Source organism: Symsagittifera roscoffensis, chromosome 6 (genome assembly GCF_963678635.1).
Source record: "Symsagittifera roscoffensis chromosome 6, txSymRosc1.1, whole genome shotgun sequence".
NCBI lineage: Eukaryota > Metazoa > Xenacoelomorpha > Acoela > Convolutidae > Symsagittifera > Symsagittifera roscoffensis.
Window position 1 is genome coordinate 31,923,309 of NC_087067.1, and position 11,500 is coordinate 31,934,808.

At 37.7% G+C, this 11,500-nt stretch overlaps 1 protein-coding gene across 1 annotated transcript; it reads right to left on the minus strand.

Annotated features, from left to right (window-relative positions):
* Positions 1–1,360: 1,360 nt before the first annotated feature.
* Positions 1,361–8,444, minus strand: LOC134848691 (uncharacterized). The gene is made up of 2 exons (XM_063866207.1): positions 7,396–8,444; positions 1,361–1,613 (listed from the first exon to the last, which is right to left on the minus strand). Exons 1-2 carry the CDS (start codon positions 8,442–8,444, stop codon positions 1,361–1,363), a joined length of 1,302 nt encoding a protein of 433 aa, XP_063722277.1.
* Positions 8,445–11,500: the final 3,056 nt, after the last annotated feature.

Below are 11,500 nucleotides of genomic sequence, written 5' to 3' on the forward strand. Positions count from 1 at the left end.
TGTAGGGGATTTCTTCTCCCTTTTGTCTGAACAGACTTAAAGGGGAATGGAAGTAAGCGACTTCGCGATTGTTCGGAATTTTTCCCACCTGTGTGAATAAATCTTTAATTTTTTTAAAAATTTTGGTCGGTTGGTAAGTAAGGTTTATTCCACTTACTCTCGAGTGATAGTTGGCTGACTGAACAAATTGTCATTTGTTCTGCTTCACTTCGATACCTAATTTTGGTAGATTATCGTTCCCCAGTATGTTGCGTTCGTGTCCCCATGTGATGAAGAAGGGCGTTTCTTCATTAATCCACCCGTTTGATTGAGTCCTGACGATAACCGTTCCAACGATGTTGATCGTGTCGTCTGTGAAGCCACAATTTTGATCCCTAATCCTCTTCTCCACCGGGTAAATTTTTAGGTTGGGACAACTTAGCTTAAGTTCGTGAAATAAATTTTGTTTTAACGAGCTAACTGGGCTCGCCGAATCTACAGGAATGTTCATGTTCACGATTGTTTCCTATCCCAAACCTATGTTTAAAAATTTCTTGATCTCGAGTCCGTTTTTGTCATAAATTGTTCTAACTTTCAACAACGAAAAATTGTCATCGCCGCTCTGTCCGTTCTCATTCCAGTTGTTTATCACTCCACACGTTTCCTGATTTTCGCTCCAAGAATTTTCCGGCGGGACGTATGTACAATTCTCGGTATTTACATGAAGGTCGTTTGTTGCGGGATTTGCAAAGTTTAGCAAAATAACTTTATAAATACAATTTTAACACGTGATGTCCTTTGCTGAGCAGACGTTCAGATATCCTTTCGTAAATGCATTTCCACATTTCATGCAAGAATTGCTTCTTTCTATGTTGAGGCTCGGTTTTTTCTTGATCTGACTATGAGTATTAAAAGATTTAAAAGTCAGCCCATTGCCCAATGTTCTGGCCATGTTTGTCAATGTCAATTTTTGATGGTTAGAAAGCCTTTTTTGTCAATTAAGGCCTGATTTAGCGGTTCCGACGGGCTTATCGCGGCTGAAAGGAGTTTCTGTTGGGTTTCCGTGTTCTTCATGTTGCAAATGAAGATATCTTTTATCCATTTGGCTTCATCGGTCTCCCTTATGCTGTATGTGCTCGTAAAGTCTGTCAGAGCGCCCCAAAACTGTTCTAACCATTCCCGATCCTTTTGCATGCGGCTTAACCTTTTTCATCTCTCGAAAGTTGTATAAGGAGGTTTATTAGAGGCGGTGTCTAGTAGTGTCGTAATTGAAAAAGCAAAAATTTTTACCTGAGCGTTTTTTGGGCAAAGACCCTTCTTCCTTCGCTGCCGAGTGCTGAAAACAAAATCGAGCGAAGCTTTTTGTCGGCTTCTGCCCGTCTCATCCCATTAATTTTTTCTTTTCTTCGTTGATCCGCTTTTCTTCGGCGGCTTCGTATACTTTCATAGCGTTGTTGTTCCTCGCTTCTCTACTGGCTCTGTCCGTGTTCAACTCGCTTTCTGTGGGTTTCTCCAGCATTGGAATTTGAGTTTCTGGTACCTCCGGTCCGTTGAGACTATCTATGTCCAGTTTTTTTTCGCAATTATCGCTAATTGGAATTGGTCGCTCCACTGAGTCCAGGAATGTGGTGGCTCTGAAGTACGATTCGGCCAGAATGAGGGAATTCCACGCACGTTCGACTCATTTCACTGCGCCATAAAAAAGTATTCTAACAACCTAGTTAGGTTTGTACATCTTTTGTACAATAACTTAAAAGAATATAAGAAGTAAATTGAAGTGTGAATTAAAACGTTCTATTCTAACACTAATACCAACTAGCTGTGATCGACCGATGGTCGAATCAAGCAAAGTGTTGACTGGTATCTATTCATTACCGAAGGTCATGATGAAAGAATCATAAAAACAAATCACAGCAACATTTCTATGCGCCTATTACTGAGCTGACGGCTTATCGCGAGGGTTTTAACCGTCTCGTTCAGAACTTCCAATTTTATGTCAGACCGAGTCTAGAGTCTTTTACATGAACTGGTGTTGCACTTAAAGTGCCACAGTCAGTTCCTTCCGTCATAGGTGTTTCAACAACCATCGCTTTATTTTTTTTCAATTGAAAAGTGTTGTCCTTATCAAGCTTCCCTACTGGTGTCTGATGCAGCTCCTTGATCACTTTGATCAGGTCGTCTGGCAGTTTTTATTTTGTCAGGGCACATTACAATACTTCCCTATCAACTGAGTCGAAAGCTTTCCTCAGATCTATGAAATTTATCACTAGTGGCTGGTTATTTTCCAACCGCCGTTGTAATAACGATCTTATGGCTGCCAGGATAGATTGATTTGGCCGTCAATAATTTGGAAATCTAAATTGAGAAGGTGATATCGTACTGACAGGTTTTTCACACCAGTTGGCAGTGACCCCCTTCTTGAAGAGGCTTAAAACCTTTGCATCCTTCGACGGTTGTTGAGTTTTGCCAGGATTCTCCCTCAAATAACTAAAGAGTCCGGAGAAAAAGTGGGGAAGACCTTCGGGTTTGAATGTGTTTTAATTTTTTGACGATTTGTTAATAGTTTTGTTTTAAGCAAAAACAGGTACCACAAAAAATCTCGTGAATGGGTTGAGTCATATACCATATTAAACTTTTTAAGTGGCGGTTTGAATGGAAAAATATCCAAAATTTTTCATTTCCGGGAAAAATTGGTTTGAAGTTTGTGATGTTGTTTCTAATTTCATCGATTATAATTAATTACAGTTTATACAAAAAACACTTAAAATCGATTAGAATTGATTATAATCTCTTATTTTGTCAAAATTTTGTAACAAGAAGAGTACAATTTAATTATTTCTCATGGGTTATTATATTTCCACTTAAATATTTCGCGTTACTCTTTCAGCATCAAAGTATGAAGCAAGACTGCTCGTAACAAAGCGAAGCCTTGAATGTTCCGACTGCCTTTTGAGGTCTATGGAGCAGTAACAAAAAGAAAATAAATGTAAAACAAAGTGGTTTTTGTGAACATCATCCCCCAACGCCAAATAAAATTCAAAGTTATAAGCTTTGCTCCATGTAACAAATTAATTATGGCAAATGAGCTTTGTTCGACCAAATTGAAACGATTTCTTAGACAGAGGAATTTTGTATTCGAAAAATGCATGTGTTTTGAAATCAAAACTTTGAAAGATCTAATCACCAAGAAATCAAATTTTGAAGGTTTGACTAGTTGATCACAAAAGGAGGGATACACCCCCAGTACCAGGCCAAGGCGGTACTAGGGAGCAGGGTGAGAAAGAAGGTTAAATTCTTTTGATATTTGCCGCAGTTACCTCCGAAAACATCAGCCCTCTACGGCCACGGGAACCTCAAAAAGTGTATGTTTTTTAGAAATTCAATTGAATTTGTTTTAAAATTGATAAAGTTTGATAAAATGAACAGAATTAGGAATGACTTAATTGCGCGAGGGAACACAAATATTTTAAAGTAGAATCTTTGTTAAAATTAATGCAAATGTTTTTCACTTTCTCATACAACTTCCTGTACTTTTTGCGACTGGGGTTGCTGTTTCCTCCCATTACTTTCAATATATTGGATGATTGATTTGCAGCATCCAACTTGATTTATTCCAGCAAAGTGTGAATGAATGGGTGGTTTCTTTTAAATAGAGTAGCAACGCCAAGATGCCAGCCTTCTACACCATTTGTTGTCCTTATTAATCCAGCAGCTGCTTCTTCGGAATGATTCCAAAGGTTTTCTGCAAAACGCGGTTCGCGAGAATCTCTTCCGATAGTTTTGTCGTTGATGTAGATGCGCTGGAAGTATGTGGTATGTGTCTACCTCATCAATTTTTTCAGTGATGTCGTCGCGAATCAAATTTTTCCGACATTTTTTCGCTTTCCTCCATAGCCAAGTCAAAAGCAGCATTGACCATTTCAACAGGTACAACACTTAGAGCTGGAATTAAGCGCTACGACAAATTTGTTTCGTGATTACTTTCATACAGGTGTTTTAGGTCCATTTCGTTTGTTTTTCGGTTGAACGCTTGACATAAATAAAAATAGCAACCTTTAAGCAACGCTCTAGTATAATGACTAGCGAAAGCATTTAGTGCTGCTCGTTCGAAGTCGAGAAGAACGCGGTGAGGCTCGGTGTTTTCGGTCATGGCTGATAATCCTCTCAGTAGTTTTTGCAGGTGTGCTCTCTTTTGTTTGGCAACAGTGCATAAAAGCAGGGGGTTAAAAACAAGCGAGTTGAATGTGGATGGTGTAAAGTTGATAAAATTGAATAGGGCAATTTTTGAATGTTTCATCACACAGCCAAACATCTCGATGTAATATCAAACTGTGGATATTGTCTTGATCTCAAAAGTCAACACTTTTTCTGGATCTTCGAAGCCGCTATCGAAGACGCAAAAATCCTCGCGTTGCTTTGGTACCTCAAAATGTCTGCCGACAATTGGAAGCACTGTGGGTCTCTCCTTTACCTTCTGTCGATTGAGGGCCCGATTAATCGCCGACGAGCAAGGAGAGCTAATTGAACGGCTTTTTCTTCGGACACAGACTGCAGGCCGTTTGCTATAATGATGCCATTGACTGGTACTAGCTGGATTTTTGTGCACTGTTTCAGTTTCTGCACGAGAAACCTTGCATCTGAACGACCAGGGAATACTTCGTAAGTGTGTTTATGTCTATAGGAAATAAGATCGTCATCTCGGGTTATTGCTGTCGTTTTGCATTTATGGCACCCCCATCTTGATTACTTCCAGTGAATATTTCCTTTCTTTGTTTCCTCTTTTTTGGTAAACCCCCGGCCACCGATAACAAGCGTTTTCTGATTCTTTTGGGATAGAAATTTACACTTGTTTTGATAAATGTTATTCCGAGGAAAATTGATATAATGACGTAGTTTTTGTTTCACTTCTGTACGTGATATTGGAAATTGGGGACTAAAACATGTTAATTGAGACAAATTTCAGATTTTGAGGCTTAAAATGCGATTTAAAATTCAGAACAACTTCCTTAAGTTTGGACTCAAACGAATTAACATGTGCTTTTATCTTTCCCATTCTAATTAGGACTTTGAAAGATTACATTAGTTATGCGAAATTGACACAGGTTAAACTGTAATATAGGGCAGATTAGTATAGTGTATATTAGAGTATAGGGTAGATTAGTATAGTTTAGATTGGTATGTAGGGTATAACGGCATAGGGTATAATGATATAGGGTAGTTTGGATAAGGGTAGATTATCCTGCCACCAAAATTTCGTCAAAATGGCAATTTTAAAAGTCGAAAATTGTCTGAATAAAAAAACGGACAGCCAAGCTAATATAGTGGTGTGCGTAAGTCTTCAAGAGTTTGAGTCCATAATTGAGCGTACATTCTTTCTGAAACTGGTCTTAGTGAAAAAAACTACCACACGCATAAATATTACTCACTTTCTTTGAAAGTCGAAACAATAATCTTGATAAAAATCAGAAACAGCAGATATCCGATAGACTCGAAGCTTCAATTCAATCCCCTTCGTATGAAAACGTGCTTTTGACACTTTTGTTCTCGTCCTATGGCAATGAAATTTGGAATGTGGAATAAGTGCTCAGCCGCAAGCATACCAAAACGGAGATATACGTTTTTTCTACCCCCTTATCTAACGCCATTCAGTAAACTATCATTCAACAAAAAATGGAAAGAAAGATACCTGAAAACTGGAGAGACTGGAACATAGTCAAAAAATTAAACATATTGAAGGTGTTAATTTGGCTTTTCTCCGCCTGCAAACTGAAACTTCGTGATTTGTTTTGCTATTTTTGAAGCTAAAACTGTAATAAAAAAGCATTGGTTTAGATTTAAGGGTTCTCTCATCAAGAAAGAGAGAAGAAATGAGTTTGGCTACTGAGCTTACTCGGAAAATTTTTTTTGTATTCATTATCATAAATAATTCATTAAGCAAGTTAGAGGGACAATGATATATAAAAGCAAATGCTATTTTACTAGTTGTGATATAAGTGTGATTAATAGGAGCTTACAACTCATATAAACAAATTTATAGTACTGACCAAATTGCTCAATCGCATTGATTATATACTGTTATTTTTCCAGTTTTCCTTTAATTTTACGGCTTCTCCATTCCCCCTCCTTTGAATTCTAATTTTGAAAAACTACTTCGGCTCTTTTTCTTCCTCCTCCCCCCCCCCCCCCTCCCCCACCCCTCCCGCCTCACATAAGCATCCATTTTCTGACGTAACGAGGGGTTTTACAAGATTAGATGTGAAACACAAATTTGTTTGTCATAGCCTAATTAGACCGCATGCCAAACTTTGCAACAATCGGACGTTGAGAACAGAGATAAATTACTAGTGAAAATGGCTCTTTTTCCTCAGTAATTTTACTTGTAAAAAACAGCAAGTGGGGGGGGGGAGGGGAGGGGGAAAGAGCTGTGAAAATTCGCTGGTGGGGAAAAGGAGGCTCTTTTTCCTTCCCCTTCCCCCACCTGCAGTTTTTTAGTAGTAGAGTTACTGTTCACATTTTCCGATGTTTATGAAAATTGACATGCGGACTAATTAGGCTCTGCCACACATATTTGGTCTTCATAATTAATCTTGTAAAACTACTCGTTACACCATAAAAATGATGGTCGTGTGAGGTTGGGGGGGTTAAAAGAGCCGAAAAGAAAAAAGAGTCACTACTTTAAAAAAGTCATAATGCAATAAAACTTTGAACTTTGACGTGTTTGGCCATAGCTACACGTAAAACGGCTATTTTTCCTCCTCCCCTCCCCCTCCTCCAAACCCCCCCCCCCCCCCCCCCCCTCACCTCATGGTCCAATTTTATGGTCCAACGAGGTTTTACAAGGTTGAATATGAAGACCAAATACGTTTGTCATGGCCTAATTTGTCTGAATGTCTATTTTAATGACAAACGGACAATGTGGACAGTAATTTTAATTATGAAATAGGCAGGTGGGGGAGGCAAAAGAGCCCGTCGGTAAAACAAAAACAAACAGAAAATTTGAAAATTGGAAAGCCAAATTTACAATTTAAAATTTGTAAAAGTCGAACAATAAAACGTTCATGCGGCCGGTAGTTTGCGTGTAAGAAACAATGTTCAGACGAAATTTGTTCGTAGTGACAAATTTTAGTTTTTACTTATTTCCGCACTAGTACCGGAGCTAAGAAATGGCAAAAATCGGTATGTAGGCGATGGGGCTGACTGGAAAAATAGTATCATTAATACGTATAAGGATCAGCATCGTGAGCGTAGCTCTCTTAGAATTAACCATTCCCCTCTGCAATTTTTGATCGCTCATTTGAAGTTCTTTTGTTTATAGTTTTCAGCTTTTAGCTTTTTTTCGTCGTCTCATTGCAGTGATAAAAGGGGAGTAGGTGAAAAAGAGCCATGATGATAACTATCTAGTGATAGCCCTCATACTTCGTCTCGTCAACCGTAACAGCTGTGCAAATAATAATGCAACAAATACAGCACATGATCAAGGTGAGAATGTACACGAGGACAATGACAGAAAATGCGAAGTAGTATGTCAGTTCGTCGCATGCCAGAGGGTCCTCTTCGATAGCATGCCAGTTCTCAAACACGTACACATTTCCCACTATAAACCAGGCGAGGAGAAACAACAGAATCAGTACAATGAACACCAGGGCACAAAGAGACACCCCTGGTTTGGCCTCGTACAGTTCAGTTTCGGTCGTGCGGCGACCCTGCAGCCTATTCTTTGCGTCCAGTTTTTTACTTCTTCGTCGACCACAAATCTGCAATACGAGCAGCACGAATAGGAATATCAACACTGCAATGCCGAACACGATTAACCAAATGGGAATCATTGACTCGACCGGACAGTCGTTGAAGCCGATTGCGCCAATGACAACGCATGCTAGAGGCACTATGTAAAACACGACAATGCACACTGTCATCATACTGGAGCCGAGGCACCAATTTGCACACTTGGCTGCTGTTGCCTTTTTCCTGCCACTTTTGAAATCTTGTTTGCTCAGTCTGGGTACACTTTTGGAACTTCTGGCTTCGTAATTTGGCGCTGATTTTGGTGCCGAAGGTGCGTAGCTTGGCGGAGCGTCTTCCTTTTTCGACCAAGTATCCATCGGCTCTGTGTTTCTAGCCACATCATCTGATTGTTCAATAGCGCCTATTGACCGGTTCTGTTTTTCGGAGGCTGCTCTCTTAGATTCGACGTCTGCGGCCTTAATTTCATCTTCCGCACCTTTGTCTTCAATGATTTCTGGTACCGTTTGTTTCTTTTGGTCACTCAATTTTGCAGAACTTTTATCCTCCATTGAAACTTTGCCAGGAGTTTCAAAGTCTTTAGTTTCCGCGGTTTCCGTCGCCCCATAATTTGGATTTTCTTTTCCTCTGCTCGCTAAAGAGGCGGGAACTTCCTTCTCCTTGGCTTCTGGCAAATTGCCGCTGGAGGAGTTTTTGTCAGACGATACCGCAGGATCGCTCATCTTTTTGGCCTCGTTGAATAATTTTTAATGTCACGTGCAAAATGTATACATGACAAGTAGTTACGTTAGTTTCACTTTTGTTTTCCCACAAGTTGACTTCTGATAACTAAAAGAATGGAAACCAATTCGTTTGCGCGCTTTTGTTTGTGAAAACAAAATAACTACGAACCAAAATTTCTAACTTTCCATATAACGTTTCCAGTGTGTTTGAGCAAATTTGAACTCAGAGGTGACGAAACTCAAAAACACAATGGCATTGGCTTTTTTCCACTTTTCCATACATTTGAATTTAAAAAATTAACGTTGTCATAGTGCAATGAAACTTTGTATGATGAATAAATCAACTAATTTAATCAAACTTTGTTTTTCACTTACCCCACATATGCATCAATTTTAAGGTGTAACTAGTGGTTCTACAGGTAACTAAACTAAATATGTTTGCAATACACTGGGCTACAACAAATAAGCAGACAGTTGATTTAAACGAGCAAGCGAACGTATCATCGGGCTCTTTTCCAGTAGCCCCTTGAATCTTTCTGAAATTCTAGTTACGAAAACCTAATTAAAATGACTTTTGATATTCATAACTGCAATAAAACGTGACACCGTAGACAAGTGAACAAATTTCACAACATTTCTATCTTCAACGTTTTTTTTCGTTCCATCAGTTATCTGATCAGTATACAGTATGGCTCTTTTGCACTTTCCCCCAAATAAGAATTTTTCCATTTTAATCATTGCTTTACATGTTGTAACGGCTAAATGCTCGAACCAGATCCAAACTAATATTTATCATTGGTTATTATTATGATATTTAATCTCTATAAAATATTCAATACTAACCAATCATACTCCATCAAACTAGCAACCCACTTATTTGTAAAAGTTGAAACTACTTGTACTTTCAACACCAGAATTAAACTTAGAAAACAGTTGTTCTCATTTTGGAACTAACTCGCGCAAACCGGTGTACACTAGATCTATTGAGACTAGGAGATATAAGATTAAGATTGGTATTAGACTAAGAAGTTGCATGAATCTATCCAGCCGAAAACAAGATATCGTGACGAGCAGACGGTGTACCTTATCTGAAATTACTCTGGATATGGTATAAATCACATAACTCATCTGGTGCGACCAAAAATCTTGAACAGACCTTAACTAACCTAGACTTAGACAAAAATTAGATTAGAACTAGACAACTGCAACATTTCAAAAACGTTTTATGACAAAAACTTAGTAGATATGTCTCTACGACTCAATAGATCAGATCCAATATTCCGAACAATACGAGAACTACCCGGTATTGGAAGAAGACCTCTAACAAGAAACGACATACGATTAGGAAGAACCCACCAATCAATTTCATGATAGTACGACAAAAACGAGGTCAAACTTTTGTATTTAGGATACTACCAGCAGTAAATTTAAATTTTCATTTACTGACATAATACTTTGAAGAAATATCTTCAATAAACTTTCAGGCCATAAACCTAATAATTGTACAATAACGACTGATAAAAACAACACTTGCCGTTTTCCTTAAATCAGCTGTAAAATAAATAACATCTTGAAAACATATTTTATTGAAAATAAAATGTAAAAGTTAGTTAGAAAAAATCATGCATCGTTAGTTTATATAATTCATCTCTTGATCCCAGCTTCATCGCCTAAAACATAACAGCAAATCTCAAAACTAACAATCATCAAAACCAAAACTTAACCCTAACCTTTTTTTTTTCAATAAACTATCAAGGCTTATCCTTGTTTTCACTTAAGTAATTTCATTTTCACTTACAGATCATCAAGGCTTCCCTTGGGTCCTTAAATTAAATTAAACTGTATCCAAATTTCTAAATTTCTCAATATCTAAACTTCTGATCATCAAGGCCTATCCTTGGATCAAATAGAACAATTTTGTTCTCCCCCTCCCAAATTAATCATTGTCTAACGACCTCAAACCTCGATTCTTTACCCAACCCTTATCAAAGACCCAGAAATAACAGAAAATTTTCAACAATCTAACCATTCTAATTAAGATAAACAGTGAAGAACTTCGGTTACTCATCCTTCACTTGATCCTCCTCCTCTTAGATGACTCAGGCTAAAACACTTAAACTTAGTAAGTCATAAAACAGTATCTAACGAACTACTCGCGTTCTAATTACACCTGAATCTTGTGGATCGATTTACTATTCTCCAACCCTTGATCACAAATCACAACCCCTAAGTAAGATTAAGTAGTTCAATTTTAGCTTAGAATTAGTCACGAGAAAGTACAAATCATTCTTCGGAATCGATATACGCTTTTCTCGCCAACCCAAATATATGACCCAAGTTAAGCTAACCACAAAAAATTGTAAGAACTAACAGTTTAAGGCATAAAAATCACTAATCTAGATTTTGCATCCATCATCCTAAACCTTATGTCAAAAGACGTTTTAGGAAACAAACAAACAATAATAATACACATTTGTTTAATTAACGACGACATATTCGACCTCGTAATCACACCACAAAGACAATCAGTAGGATGTATAAAAACAAAAAGACAAACACTAAGAAAATAATTAACAAACAGAAACTTATTATTAGGAAAAGATTTTCAAAACGAAGAAACGCTGTCTCAGAATCAGAAACAACCGCAATAAAAGAACTTCACAATTTAAAAGACTCAATAAACAAAAACCATCAAATTGACAATCAAATATATTTCAATGACTCAGAAACCACGTCACCAGCATCAATAAAAGGGAAACGTAGAATAAAAAATTGATACACAAACAAACCAATACGTTTGTACAATTGGAATCAACCAATGAGACACATTGAAAATTACTCGCTAACAATCATACAACACAAAAATGATTCGAAATGAAGATAACCCAAAAAATTCAGTACTTCCATTTTTAATACATACATTAACTGAAGCTCGAGGACAGGTACCATTTTGCCAAAATTTAACCGCAAATTTTTTCGAAAAAATAGAAAGTCCGTGCACAAGAGAATTTCCCGATGTAAAAAACAAAAGACAATTTCTTGACCACTATTTCAAA